The following is a 15,687-nucleotide window of genomic DNA, read 5'->3' as shown; positions in this document are numbered from 1 at the left end:
TCTTGTTAGTAAGCATCTGTCGAGTCTCTAGTTTCACTCTAGTTTGAATTTAAATCGGCATTTTTTAATTGGCGAATTTACAAATGGAAGTTTAGTTTGAATTTAAATTTGAATCGTACAATTCCGATATAGATTTAGAATTAAATTTGAATGTTTGGATTTGAATTGAAGTTAAACTTGAATTAAACTAGAATTTCATTTTATATGGACGATTCGTTCATTTCCTTTAACGCTACTTATCAACGTCTTGGATAACAAAACAAAATACTTGAACTTGAATTTAAATTTGGACGTGTGAACTTCGATTTAAGCTTCGATTAAATTGGCATTCGACTTTGTTTCGACAATTAAACCATTTCTTAAAATATTACTTGGTAATGCTTTTAAAAATAAAACGATATCGGTTCTGGTCACTCGAATAATGTTTTTTTCCAGCATCACGAGTCTTACGTGACGGAAAAAGAAAATAATAGAACGAAGCTTCGCGAGGATCGATAACAACGATATAAAAGTTTGAAGGATAAGAGTAGAAGTAGATTATTCGCTTCGCTTGGTAGTCCAGAACGTCTGCATATATTCGAATTATTCTTCTCTACTTTTATTGCCTCGTACTCTTCCTTTCTTTATTTTTTATTTTTTATCTTCCTGTACATTTATCTATTCACTTTGTAAACTCGTATTTTCGTATCGTATCGATCTACTTTTCATGTGCTCGGAAGCATGGCATGCGAGTTCAACGATAAGTTTTCGGTAGACCCGTGACGACTGTATCGAGAGTGCATAGTGGAACGATAAATCGTGCGCGATGGCGTTAAGTGGACGGTACAAGGAGCCATCGATTACGATTGAGGAAATTCCTGTAAATTAGGAAAACTCAGGGAGAAGAATGTAGTACGGCGATCGAGTCATTTGTCCGGAATGAGTCGTCTAACAATGGAATCTGAATGGAATGGAATCTGAAATCTGATATTTCACTCGTTCCCTGGTAACGCGAAATTCTCGGGGCTGAAAAATTCTGATATTGAAACATTCCTGTCGTTATACGACGAATTCTATGCTAAAAAAAAACTTCTCTATTTATTTAACTGATAATATGCGATCTTTTTCATACAACTATTAAATAAAAAATAGTATATAAAAGTTGCTGCAAAGAAATCAACGTGAAACTTATATAGAAAATTATACAATGTATAAAGAAAGTTACGATTTATGAAATACTTTACAAAGAAAAGTCCCTTAAACTAAATTGCCAAAATTACAAATTCGATATGCCGACGACATTGATAATTCCAGCGCTAATTACGCAAACTATTCTATACCATTAATGTATATCTGTGATTTTCGATAATTTGCAGAAATTGTTTCGATAGTAATTACATTACATCGATTTTACGAGTTAATTTACGTAAACCTATCGTGACACAAATCCACTCAAATTGAACTTAACAAACGTAAATTCGATCGAACCAATTTCCAAGTAAAATTAATTAAGCATAGAAGTTTCTTCCCGCGAATGTATCCTTTTTTGAAAGTATTCGAAACGAGTGTCCTTTATTCTGTTTGAAATTAACGTAACTTCCATCCGTGACAGGAGTGTCTCTGGTCAATCTCAAAGCTCATTTCACCGAATTGCTGCGGCAAACTCTCCTTGCCTCGATTAATGCAAGTCGCTGCACTAAAAAAGAACCCGGATGATTTTCCCTTTGAGAGCGTCCAAATTTCACGCCACAAATTCCCCACGAATTTGTGGCACTACGCTGTCCGGAAAGTCAATGAAACTCGACGCTTCTCTTCATATCGACCTGCTTCACGAACTGTTATAGTTTCTCTAGCACAAACAATATTGCATCACTCTCGTGCATTATAAAGCGCATTATAGCGAGTCTCCTATTATAAACCGTGCCGTTTTCTCTGTATGATATCCCATTCCACATACACGTTGTTGCTAAGTGTTAAATTATGACTTGCAAGTACTGAAATTTTCCTCCAGAGAATTAAACTTTCCTCGTCTAAGGAACGACGAAATGTAGTTGAACGTATCCTTCTAACATCTGCATAACTGCGCTTGTAACGACACCGTAACTGGCGTTGTATTCTTTACACGGAAATTTTCAGAAGATATTTGAAACATACGATCTTCGAATACGGAAATTAAAAAGGCTGCTTCTTTTAATTTCAAAGAAGAAGTAGCATCTTCTTTCGTTTCGTTTCTTTTAGCATGAAAATTCTAGACCGTTTCTCGGCGATAGAATCGTTAAAAAATTTGAAAAATCGACGGATATTAGTTTAAAGTTGAACGTGCTATGGCATTACGCGATTCTACATTTTACGACATTTTTATCTCGACACCAGTCGATGCATAATTTTTTACCTAATTTCGAGGAATCGTGGATTTAAGTCAGAGCCTAAATAATTTTCTGCTCTATACTTGCTTTGAAAACCAAGCGCGAAACGCGGAAGGAGAATTATCGAAAAAGGAGAGAGAAAGCAGTAAAATTAAAACTAGCATTTCGTCGAGGAACATACGCTACGTTATTTAAAAATGCTCGAGGCCAGGAGAATACTTCAGATTCTAATATTAGACGATTCACTCTGTATACGTCTCTTTGCCTATCTGTTTTCAGGCAGTAAAATTATCTTCTCTCCAAATTATCATACAGGGATTCTCTTGAATCTAGATTCATCGACGCCATCGATGTTGCCAGGCCTAGGGACATGACCAGGAACCACGTGGTCAGCACGGAGTATAGCGACAAATTTTTGCCTCCACAGATCTACAGGTAAATTTTTCAAATTCGAGAAATTCAATCTTTCGCTAACAGTAATATTAGGTCGTCCGAAAAGTTTCTTTCGTTTTATAAGGAAACAACGGACGCACAAGATTTTCCGTTTTATATTGTTTTATCGAATTACGTATGATCCATTTCCTTCTATCAAAATAAAGATCACAACGTTCGACAGATTAGGTTTTATGTTTGTACAAAGATGCGTTGTTGTAAAAGACGTGTCTGTAAAAGAAAGACGCTTTCCGGACAACCTAATATTTGATACGATTTAATTAATATTTCATACGAAGTTCGATTATAAACCAATAATTGCCGCATCATTGTCCTGACACTCATCGTTGCATTTATATTTTAATCTGTTAATTACTTTCTCACAAGATATATTACTCCTACAATTTGATAAAGTTATTGAAAAAAATATGAGGGTAGCTCACATGTTTATTTGATTTTCGAATGTAAGTTTACGCTTAATTTCTATCTCTATTTGTTAATATAATTTATCGCGTTTTTGTTTAGATAAATAGCCACGAAGTTTGTACTTAATTCAGAGAGTTTATATTAAATTTATATTTTAATTAAAATCGTCGCCGTATGTACAAGATATGACGCGAAGAAGATCGTCGTTTGAAAAATTCAGCGAATTTTTATTATTCACAAATTCCTTCACTTTTCAGCAACCAAGCTAGCTACCCTTTTTACATTAGCTTGAAATTGGCCTCACTCTATCGCGTGTGTAGCGTTCACGCCACCTGAGCTTAGCGCACCAACATATTCCTCAAACATTTGCCAAATTTCCAATAAAAATGCAAAACGTGCCTAGTCGAGCAAAGATTGTCTCAGTGGAATATTTGCGCAGAAACTTTCGATTACATCAACGATTCGTTTCGACGAAAATTCCTCACGTTCCTGAGCGTCAAATACGGAAACAGACACACATAAACACATACACGCACACATGGTGAAACCCAATTAACACGTACGTGTATCTTTCACAAACTTCTCTGCCATCGTCCTTTCCAAACATTTCACGTTAATTGAAAAAAGATTAAAGGAAACTCGTACAAACACCTTCTAGAAAATTGAATAGTTGAAATGGTAGATTATGTAAGGACCGGAAGTGATTTCCAATAGAAGCGAAGAAATCATTTCTGTTAATTTCGCCATTTGCATCATTTATCGCCTGATCGTTGTTAACTTTTATCAAATTTACGAATTTAGACGACGTATAAACGATGGAAGAATGTATCAGATTGATCGATTGAGTGATCAAACGAAGTTTCCAACTACAGTCTGCTCTCACTCGTCACTTTTATTTCGTATCGAATTTACATTCTTCGTCATCGAAGAAATTGTTTCTTATTTCTTTACTATTATGCAAATCGTTGCTATTTCACAATTTCTCAACTATAACGATGTGATTATAACGTAATAACAATGTTCGCGGGTACATGAAAGTATCTTCCACTTTAAAGTATTTAGAGTATTAGAAGATTCTCACCCTCGACAAAATATTCTTCGCTCGGAGAAAAGACACATTCTTTGTCTTTTTTTATCTTGCGTGATAAGAAATTTCAATTTTTTCATTTGTTTAATGTTTTGCATTTGACAGTTGACATTTGGGAATTTATATAGCGTCGAAGAAGCAAAAATTTTCAAATATCCATTTACCTCAGTGTCCACGTAGATATTTGCTATAATTTATTGGACTTTTCACTTATGTTACAACGAACAGATAGTCGCTGAAACTTCGATCGTTACATACACCATACAAAAATTTCGTATTCGAATTTATGGGATTGTTTGGAATTCGTATTCTTCCTCGCCAACATGTGTCTATTGTTTCTTAATTTTCCCACTGTTTTTCCTCGATTCTACACCATTTTTTTCTTTTTTTTTCGTGCGAGGAGGCTTCTCCTCGCCCAAAAATCCCTCCCAATTATCTTTTTTTTTGCCTCTGTCCAAGCTAACTAATGAAATCGATTATTGTATTTAGGATTCCGGACGACGACGCAGCCAGGACGGAAATCGCCGAGATGGAGACAGTTCTGTGATCGTAGAGAAGCGGCCACGATTGCCCAGCCACGTCAGCGCGATCATAAGCGTCCTTAGGGAGCGGTGTAACTCGCTTTCGCCATTTTGGACAACGAGTTGTTGCCTCGTTGCCTCGTCGAGGCCATCCCTCGAATACGAGAAACCCTCGAAGCCGAGCCGTTTCGAGCAGCGATCGAAAAACACGAGGGGAGAAATTATCGAAGAAGACGAGGGAAGAAATTACCGAAGAAGACGAGGGAAGAAATTATCGAAGAATATAAAAACGAGTCTGGTGCACGGGAAGAACGTTCAGTGCCTATGAAGAATATCGAGATCACGATCGTTTTTCTCTCGATGAACGAACTTTTAACCACGACCACGTTTTCCAAGGTCTGTCTGTCTTCGCCACGAAGAGCCGGAAGTGCGCGGTGTTCATTCTTGTGATTCTATCACATTGAAATTCTTGGACGAACACGATTCGTTTCCAGTCTTTGCTACTGTCCTACGATAGCATTTCTCTTTTAAAATAGAATTTTTGGGGGGAGACGGAACTTTTGAAAAAGAACGATTCACACGTTTCGTTGGAAAGCGTGTCGTTTGAAGGGTAGTTGAAATAAGGGTTGTAAGGAGGGAATTGAGTGTATTTATGCTATTTCAGTCGCGTATATGACACTGTTTGCTGGTATCGTTTGATTGGCCTTCTCACGTGAAACGCGTGACAGTTAGTTTATTTATTTCCTTTGATTATCGATGTTCTTGTCTGGTACACACGTCGTGCAGCTTGGAGAGATTCTTGGAGAAAATGTGAAAACTCAGAAATTTCTATTTCTCCATTTGGTTAGAACTTTTAAATTCAAGCTTGAAATTTGGACATTTATATTAAGCGGTAATAAATCACTGTTTTCGAAATTGGCAACTTTTCGTAACAGACGATGTCTGTAAGGTCAACGATTATTTTTATTGTAAAACATAAGTACGAGAGAATCGAGGTTTGGAACCATGAGTGATGTTTGCAGGCGATGTTGTGCCTGTTACGAAGGCAAAGAGAACGAAACAACACGAACCTGGATAAAAGTGGAAAAAATAAAGAAACCAAACCACGTAAGTTATATTCAGGCAGCAACAATGCAATAGGTAGTTATTGAAAATTCCTAAATCTTTTGAGAATCTCGTTAAAACTTTGTACGAAATATCGGCCCTTTTTCCAAAAATAGGGCGTCGACTTCGAGCCAACAATTGTTCGTTAAAACGAACGCCAAGGCGAGCAAATTGCTACGAAAGAAGGAAAACGATGAAATAAAAGCTATATATTAAAAATGATGGAAATAAGAAAACCTGTCAACACCTTGATGGTAAAATGTCAATGTGTACCATACGAGATATAACTATGACATATGAGTATGTCATATATACATATATACATATATATTTAATACGTAATGTACACACGAGCTACTATTATACGTTAAGTATATATATTGTGGTAAAAAGAACAATGAAATATTCTAAAAGAAACTTATTTCGAGGACGTAATATGCTCAACAACAAGAAAAAAAAAAGTACACGTAATAAAGATCCACCGAGCGTAACGATTAAATAAAATTGCATCGAGAAGTGTCAGGTGTTGCGTGTCAAATTTTTAATAAAAAAAAAAGCAGCGAACAGGATGATCCAGCGACGATTATTAGCTTGGATATTTCGACACTTTCTTTGTCGTAACAATCTTCTCTAACGAAAAGTATACGACAGTGAAAAAATATTGTACGCTTTGTGATAGTTTCATCGAATGTATTTTTCTTTCTTTCTTAACAAAATTGAAATAGTATCCAGGATATATTGATTTGTTAATGAATTCATTGTGTCTTTGGTACGATCAACAATTTCAAAAATGTTCAAACTGTTTAAATTGTAATTATTACTACGATTGAAAGCACCGGTATTATACTTACACGTTGCTATTATACCAATATGCTTATTAAAAGAATTAATTTCTTTGTGAATATAGCGCTTGAATGCAATCCAAATTAAAATTACTATAATCATAATACCCAACTCAAAGGATAAAATAAATATCGTCTGATAATTTTTAATAAAATTTTCTCTTTATTAATTTGGTAAATATTCAAAGAATTAATCTTTGCTGGCTCGTGTTGCATTTTAAAATTCGATCGGTAAGAAATGCAGAGAATAAATTCCGAGTTAAAATATTTTACTATACGTAACGGTGCCTGAAACAGTGAATTTCAAGCGTGTAACCATTAAGGTGAAATATTTTTTAGAAGCGTCGATACGATCGCGTGATCGTTCAAAGCTTTCGCGCCTATTCAAGAACCTGACACTTCGCAATTTCTACAAATAAAAAGCCAAAAAAAAAAAAAAAAAAAAAAGAAAAAAAGAAAGGAATATAAAGTCTATCCTCGTAAGGAGTAGTTGAAAAAGAGGCAATTCTTTTGAGCCAATCGCAGAAAAAACAAAGATTTTGTGTGTGTGTGTAGGAAAATCGACAGAGATAGGATTAATGTTCTAAAATTACGTCCGCTGTACATAGAACGCATTGTACCGTGTAAGTCACAAAGTAAACATTGGAAAGAGAATTTCGTTCTTTTCCTTTTTTTTTTTTTTTTTTTTACCATGTTTAAACGATTTTCATGAAATGAATTCGCAATAAGAAACGAAAATGTATATCTTTGCTGTAAAAATGCTGCTACAATTTCTCGATCAAGGAAATTCGAAACGGAGTTGCGGAAGAATCGAATTACGAGAAAAGAAAGTTGCAACAATTTCGAGATTGTTTCTTATTGTCCGATAATTGTGATCAAAACTAACTGGTGTCATTATTAGATTTTGAAATTTCCGGCTCTTAGATAGTTTGGGTTTTGAAAATCCATCGATCATCGGTTTCCGAGGTTTCGCTATTGTGGCTTATACCGCACGTCGACAACTCCATTTAGAAAAGCACTTGTTTCGACTCCTCGTGCGTTCAAGCGAGATAAAACGAATCACACATTTGAAACGACGTTTGCTCAGGAAAATTCCACGAGAAAAATCTATTGTATCGATTAATTCATAACGTTCGCCGATTTTTAAAGCACTTTCTGTCGGCTTTTCGAGAAGTCGAACGACACGATTAATTCGAGGACGAGACACGAGTGCTGGATTTAACCGAAAATAAAATAAAGAATACAAATTTATGGAGATCGCAATTCTAACTTATAATACGTTGCTATCGGACAAAACACTGTTGTTACTGTTGTTGTTAAAGATAATGGAAATGTTACGTTGTTAAGGAACGACGCGAACGTACGTAGAGAGAACGAGATTATTGGTTAACTCTTTTCGAAACAAGTATATGGAGAGAAGAAGGGAAAAAGAGATACCGACGAGGCGTGTCGATTATGCCATAACTAATGTATCTTTATCCGCTACTGTTAAGTATCTAAAGGACAGGCGTAAGCTTTTATCCATATTTCCGGTCGACGTGAGATCTTAAACGCTGTTTCCATCCGACACAAACACGAGATTTCTTTTCATCGTGTGCGCACACACGACCATAATTGATAGGTACTAATCGAAGATAATCAAACGCAATTTCATCTAACTGTAGAACGAACTAAACTTGACGATACGTGTTTGTATTTAAAAGATGGATCATCCTTTGAACGAACTAAACTTGACGATACGTGTTTGTATTTAAAAGATGGATCATCCTTTGAACGAACGTGAGTTTCGTGCGGAAAATTCGCGTTGATACAACGAATACGTTTCTTGATAAAGCTCAGATATTTCTTCCTCTTCAATGGCTCGACGATCATCGAAACGATAGCGAGCTTTAATCGAGAATCCAGCAGCTTTAAGTCCGACGAGACTAACGTCAAACAATAATCGATGTGGTGTGATGTTAAAACAATCGACAGTCGCTTTCATTACCGAGAAAATAATCTCTGACGTAAAAATTGAAAGTCCAATTAACGATAAAGATACGATAGTGTTAATTTAAGGAAGAAGACAGAAGGAAAGCAGATGTAAAATTGAAATTTCATCGATAACTATGATTTCTTGGTTTACGGTTATTTCATAAACAACGCATCGCCGTATGAGGTGAAACACGTTTCTTTAGAAGAAAGTGACAATCCGATCACGGCAAGCGATTGTAACCGGTGCAACACGAGAAAGAGATAACGTCGGCTTTCTTGCACAAATGGATTAAATCTTATTAATGAAATTTTATAATTGAATTTTACAGATTACCATCTAGATTATAGAATATAAAATTGGAAGATCATAAAATTGTTGTATAAAAATTCTTATGATCGTCTTATTCTATACAAAACTGTAAAATTATACCAACTATTTGCGTAACAGAAACGTATAACTTAAAACTTGTTGCCTCTCTATCTCTCTCTCCCAACTTACTGATATTATTCGTAAATTATTGTGCAAGAAGGCGTTGATAGTAGAAACTAACTGATGTAAACCTAACAATCGTGCGCACACACGAAATAGCGGCCTTAATCATGATTTTTCAGCGTCGTACTCGTGATCTCCGAAGACTCTCGTACCCGTAATTGTAGACTAGTCGTCCTTACACGAACGATAGGCTTCCTTTCGCTATTTTCATCCGAGATTCGTGTCCTTTGCGTATTCATCTCCCACCAGGACTCTTCCGATCGGCCGATCATCGTCATTTTATCCTAGAAACGATTGTTTTTCATCGGTGTGGACGAAACGATGATGTGCCAAATAATTTTTATAAGCAAGATCGAGTAACGATTGAAAAAAGAAAAGAAACGCAGCAAATTAGAAATCCGTTGGCTGAATATAAGCATATCAGTAACATCGTCGAGCGATTAATTTCCTTTTCACAGTAACAACGGAATTTTCGCGGTGAATTTAACGTAACGTTGAACAGTAGTAACGTTCGCGATAGTCACAACGAGAGCAACTGTATTTAAATCAATTTTACCGGCACATTTTCAAAAATTCTTTGGCACTAAGAAACTACGGAACTTTGTTCTCGATCGATTTGCTATCGTTTCACTGGAAAATACAACGAAATACAATTTTACAAATTTCTCTCTAAATTATACTCATTGAACGTGAAGAGCGCTTCAAGGTTTCTTTCATTATTAAACTGAACTTTTATCATATATAATCTCGTTATGTATGATACGAATATTAAACATTTTATTAAAGATTTATTACAAGTTTCTCATTATTTATACGTTTAGCATTGTTTTCTATACGAAGTCCAACAAAATGTACAAATTGTAAACACCAAAATCAAAAGACGTTTCATACACCATTTATCGCGTAATCTAAAGCTTCGATTCAGTACCGTTAAAAAGAAAAACAAAACGGCAATGACGAAGCAACAATTGTAGCAATATTAGCGACGGATCAACCTGTACTACGATCGTTAAAATAATACACAACGGATCAGAAGAGTCCAGGCCATCATTCACGATAGATCAAGTCCAAAAGGATCGCATCCCTCAGTGGACCCTAAGATAGATTAGTCAAATACATACAAAGATAATGAAGTCGATAGCGTGGCCATACGATGGCCATTTTCGTGTGAAACAAACGAAACAGAAGAGAGACGTTTGAAAAAAAAAAAAAAAAAAAGGAAAACAACTGAGGATAAAGGAAAAGGAAAATTGAAACGGGTTAAAGGATCGCCGCGTACATCACGATTTTAGGTATGATAAATACGAACGCGCGTAGAATCAGTATAAACGATTATACCAATTTGTATGTATACTCGTGCGTATACTCGTCTATGTACATAACGAAGAAGAAACGATTGAGAAAAAATGAAAAGGGAAAAAGAAGGTACGATAGGACCGAGATCGTGATCTCTCTCGAGTGTCCTCGTTCGTGCTTCTTCGTTTTCACCACCGAGGATATTAGCGACAAGAGAGAAAAAAATATACCTTAGGATTAGCGTAGACCAGCAGAGAAGTAAGTTTAGCGACGAAAAACCTCGCCAACTGGAGATCTTTTTTCGACGGCCTCAAACAAAGAGGCGTTGTATTTGTGTCTGCGTACATTTTTAATGGGAAAAAAACGAAACAAGATTATATTAATGATAAAATAAAATTACCAAAAAAAGATAAAGATTGATAAAAAAAAAATGGTAACATTGATAAGCATTAAAGAGGATAAACGAGGTTTGCGAGTTCCGCGACAGATCAGGGAAAGATGGCGGACGAGGCATATGGTACGTTAATAAAACGACGAAGCCATTGACAGATATCCCGTATGCACACATTATTTCTACGTTACGAGTAATATCGTCGACCAATCGTCTCGCGGAACGCGCAAACCGACGGCTTTAAGGAACATATGTGGCACATGATTGTATGTTGTTTCAAATAAAACATTGTTGTTTTGTATACTACACTCAGTTATCAGAGTTTTGCTTCTTTTCAGTCCCTGTACTTCGCGATTTTCTGCGAAGATTTCCCTTCACTGAAATCCTTACTTTGCGCTTCCTAACATGTATCGGTAAATATGTAAGATCTAGCTCATAAAGTTGTGAAATTTTTTTATACGTGTCTTTAATAAAAAGAAAGATATTTTAGATGTAGCACTTGGTATTGCATCATTTTATATAGCATATGGCAGTCGTCAAAAGGATTCGTACATATATTTTGAAAGTAGTATGTAAACAAACTTCATGCATGCAGCTTCCTATGATTTGCTATATTTCGTCTATGGTATTATGTACCGAATCGAGTGTACCGAATGTACCGACAGTCGCACGTAACACGAAAATGGCAACGTGGACGTGAAAAAGCGTTGCGTGTCTTGTCTATTCTGCACATCGACTATGATGCAGCACTGATCATTCGAACACAAAATATACATTGGTCGATAATGTACCCATCGTGACATCGACCACTAGAGCGCATTCCGTTCTTCGTCGAGTGCAGATTTACTTGTATCGTTTACTAATATCTCGTCGGTGATGTCACGTCCATTTTGCACCTCGTCGGTGCTTGTACCATCATTAGCCAATATTTTAGACAACGTAAATGGCGAATACCAACGTGCAGCACAATAGAAAGGAACATTACCAACTGAAGATTAATATTAACTCCGATCTGACTGCGCGATAAAAAAATATCTACCTTATGGAACATAAATAAGGTAACATATACGTTAATTTAATACTCGATTGATTCATTGTTTTAAAGTTCGTCAACTTTTAGATGATAATTCAGATTATTATCAAACGCGTGTCATAAGTATCAAAAAGATACGAGTTAATTAAAATCAATTAAAACACGTACGTACATCCTGTTAGATATGAAACCAAAGTTTCGACTTTTGTACCAAGTATGTACAAAACTTAGCTAATGTTCATCACCACTGCTATAGTAAACGATTTAAGGAAACGTCGCTGTATAAATACTTCGGAATAAAATCAAATTACGTCTAACTGTAACGTTTCTCTTAACAGCGACGATCTTCCAATTATCACCTTTCATTTACAATGAAAAGCCTCTAATAGGCTACTCTCCGGCGTGACTAATTAAACCTATACCTCTCTTTCCTCTTCGAACAACTCGAATTCCTATGGTTCATGGAAATCGCAAGTGATGTAATCTCACCGATCTATCGTTTCATTTTCATTACCCTTTGCCAGTCTCCTCTGTTCCTGCCCCTTTTTCAGCCGCATGCTTTCACAGTCGCTTTAGCGCCGTCCGGTTTTCTCCTTTTTATTTTTCGTTTTCCTTTTTTTACCAGCTCACTACCTCTTTCCGGAGTATTGTTGCCCTCCCCCCGAAACGGCGAAAAATCGACGGAACCACTAATTGGTTCTGTCAATCCTGTAGAGGGGACTCGCACGTTGATGGGTTGTGTCGGCTAAAAAGGAAAGGGGCGGCGCAGCAACGTTGGAAGAACGTTGAAACGACGAAGCATGGGCCACGTCGACCGGAAAGATTCGTTACGGGAATACAACGTTCCGGGAGAGCAACTTTCATTACAGTTGCGTGCTTTTTTCTGGTCGGTTCGTGAGTTCGTTTTTCCATTTTTTTTTCCTTTCTCTTCTGCCTTTTTTCCCTCGTTTTATCATCGGTTTTTCTGTCCTTTTCAATAAGCTCGGCTCCCGTGCTTGTTCACAATATTCGAACGCGTTTGGACGCTTCGACGCCGCGACGCGACGTCAGCCGCGAACAACAAACCGACATCCATCCCGGTACGAAACGCGAGATCCTGTTTCCACTCGCTGAAACGTGCAATCGGAGAACGATCAGCCACCGACTAAACCGCGACTTGTTTTTATCTACGGTCCTGTTCGTTCACTACACGGGATGTTTGACAGTTCAGCCATTTGTGTATGGTAGCGAGATTTCAAATTTTATTAAACCCATCATGTCAAGCTTAGAGTTTTTTTTCTGCGTATCTTGCCTATCCTTTCGTGTGTTTTCTTATTCTTTGAATTTTTTTTTTTTAGTGGAAACCAGATGCTCGTGTTATGACTCTTTTACGAGAATCATAAAAATCGTAGAAGTGGATGCACAAGTTCTATTGTACGGACTGAGAGGGAACTAAAACTACAAACTATGAATTATTTTAGTTGGCGATGTAAAAGGTTTTATAAATAGTTCAAAATATCTGGCTTCGGTCCATAGGTAGGTTTTCAATTGATAAAATACTATCATTTTGTAAGATAGCAAGGAAGCGAAAGAAAAGAGTACATGAAATTACAAAGGAATTTAGAAGTGGCATCGAACGAGTCCTACAACGAATAACTTTTTCTTGATTCGAATTAACAAGTGTGTAATTACGAACGCGTATGACGATTGACGACGAATTTTACGATTTACGTATCTTTTATTTTAGCCAAAACGATTAAAGTGATTTTATTTTGGCATTTGGAGAACGACGAGGAAAAAAATATCACGGAATATTAATAATGTAACTTGAATTTTATTGCATAGCGCTAAACGATGTCATGTACAACGTCGTTTCCGACGTCGGGGGTTTCCACTTCAACGCCCAATGAACTCGTGAAAAATAAAATCATGAAAGTTCGCGCAGAATTCCGCTTGTGCGAATTCTGCTCGTCGCTTACATTAAATTGATCGCTAGTAATTTTCAACCATCGATGTAGAATTTATTTCTTTATTTCTTTCGTTATTTAATTCAGATATTAATTAGAAAATAGAAGCTTACATTACTCTGTTAAATCGTCGTTAATCGACACGCCCACTTTAAAGTCTTTTGATTTCTCCTCTCGACATTTTTAACCTTAGCAACGAGCTTTTGGTAATGAAACCGGAAGAAAAAGAGGAAATATCTTACGATTAGAAACCAGAAATTTTGCAAATCTATGGAATTGGAAGTGCTTTTCGTATCGAACAACCTTGATTCCATCGATTGGCAAAATTTGAAAATTCCCTGACTTTCCGCCTGGTTACCAACAACGGTCGCATTTTGTTGGAACTTTCGTCAACGACGCAACTATAATTCTACGTTTCTATCATCGAAGAAAAAGTAGCACACAAGCTCCAGCTTATCCATCTTCCAAAAAAAGAATCCATTATCCAAACACAGGCTTCTTTGCGTTAATGACAAAAGACTATTATCGCTAACATCCACGTTAAAACTTACGAGTCCTTACTTCGTAATTGCTAAATTTAATAAGCAAATAGTATCATACAACGTGAACGTTAATAAGCCACTAAAATAATCATTTTAAGCCATTCCTTCGTCAGTTCTTATCCACCAGTAAAGAAAATTCTCATCGTTGCTACTTACTATAAAAATATTCTACGAACAAGTAGAACTAGTGGTCTTCGCAGTAGCAGAAATAAGGCGTATTTGCTGTAACGAAACCGCGATTTTCAGATAAAAATCCAAGCATAGGTTTCAGGCCATTTCACAAAAATTTCCTTCACAGAAACATCTCTGTATCCTAATCATCGTGTTCGCCATCTGTTTCTTTACGTTCAGCATCCATTTGCTCGCGATCCATCGATCCGCAAGACGCGTTTAAAACGCTCGTCTACGTGGAATGCACGCACTTACACACACACACACGCACGCACGCACATGCACGCGCACACACAGAGAAAGTCACTTTTTCTATTTTGTTTCGAGGTCCCGGAGGAAAAACGAAGTCGACGAGGCAATAGCTGGCAGGATGACTCGATAGGTAAGTCGATGTATCGTGAATCGAATCCCGTGTATCGATGACTTTCAGATCCTGTTTTTCGTCAATCCTGTCGGCCGATCGATCGATCACTGCACCTCGCACACGAAGAACGTCTCGAAGCTGCACGGGCTGTCGTTCCACTTCAGCCCTTTACCATCCCTGTTCCACAGCTCCAGGCAGTGCTCCTCTTCCCCGTTCTCGTATCTGCAACGAAATGCATCGAATTTATGCTGTCTTTTTTCTGCTTTGTCTCTTATTAGGCAGGTATTGAAGGAGATATTATCAAACGGTTTCAATTAGTTTCTAGAACAATGAAAGGCGGAGTAATGCTTCCTGTTATGTCTCCCTCGGAGAGGTGAAGTCGATGCGATAGAAACTCCTCTCTATCCGCCATCGCTCGAGTATGCTAATATCTGAACATTCTAATATGAGTCGAATATTCCATTATTCGAACAGAACGTCTGCTAGTATTTTCCTCTGTTAGAAATACTATTATTCCTCGTATTACGTTACATTATTAGAGCACGAACAGCAATTAAAGATCACGAAGATGGCCTTTCTTGCTTCGGAAATATTAGGTTGTCCGAAAAGTTTCTTTCGTTTCATAAGGTGATAATAGACGAACAACAATTTTTGTTTTATATTATTTTATTGAATTAGGTACGATCCATTTCGTTCTATTTCTATTATTATGTTCGTGCA

At 36.8% G+C, this 15,687-nt stretch overlaps 2 protein-coding genes across 21 annotated transcripts in view; one reads left to right on the top strand and one right to left on the bottom strand.

Annotated features, from left to right (window-relative positions):
- Nmdar2 (glutamate ionotropic receptor NMDA type subunit 2) overlaps window positions 1-6,729 on the top strand; it is a 193,770-nt gene extending 187,041 nt beyond the window's left edge. For 7 of the 13 annotated variants that reach the window (XM_069116416.1, XM_069116406.1, XM_069116391.1 and 4 more), the window contains exons 17-18: window positions 2,661-2,780; window positions 4,780-6,729. In XM_069116416.1, coding sequence (XP_068972517.1) covers window positions 2,661-2,780; window positions 4,780-4,837 — 178 coding nt within the window. In that variant the 3' untranslated portion in view covers window positions 4,838-6,729. Of the gene's footprint in view, window positions 1-2,624; window positions 2,781-4,779 lie in introns of all 13 variants that reach the window. The other 6 variants (XM_069116449.1, XM_069116399.1, XM_069116427.1 and 3 more) reach the window with 2 other exon arrangements.
- A 6,920-nt stretch (window positions 6,730-13,649) lies between these two features.
- The window catches only part of LOC138181441 (uncharacterized), a 208,517-nt gene continuing 206,479 nt past the window's right edge, over window positions 13,650-15,687 (bottom strand). For 4 of the 8 annotated variants that reach the window (XM_069116264.1, XM_069116235.1, XM_069116254.1 and 1 more), the window contains exon 7: window positions 13,653-15,189. In XM_069116264.1, the coding sequence (XP_068972365.1) occupies window positions 15,072-15,189 (118 nt within the window). In that variant the 3' untranslated portion in view covers window positions 13,653-15,071. Of the gene's footprint in view, window positions 15,190-15,687 lie in introns of all 8 variants that reach the window. The other 4 variants (XM_069116286.1, XM_069116274.1, XM_069116281.1 and 1 more) reach the window with 2 other exon arrangements.

The sequence above is a fragment of the Bombus flavifrons genome, chromosome 1, assembly GCF_040668555.2.
Source record: "Bombus flavifrons isolate JBK064 chromosome 1, iyBomFlav1_principal, whole genome shotgun sequence".
Taxonomy (NCBI): Eukaryota; Metazoa; Arthropoda; class Insecta; order Hymenoptera; family Apidae; genus Bombus; species Bombus flavifrons.
Note: the sequence above shows the minus strand (reverse complement) of the source record. Positions and strands in the feature narration are given on the sequence as shown.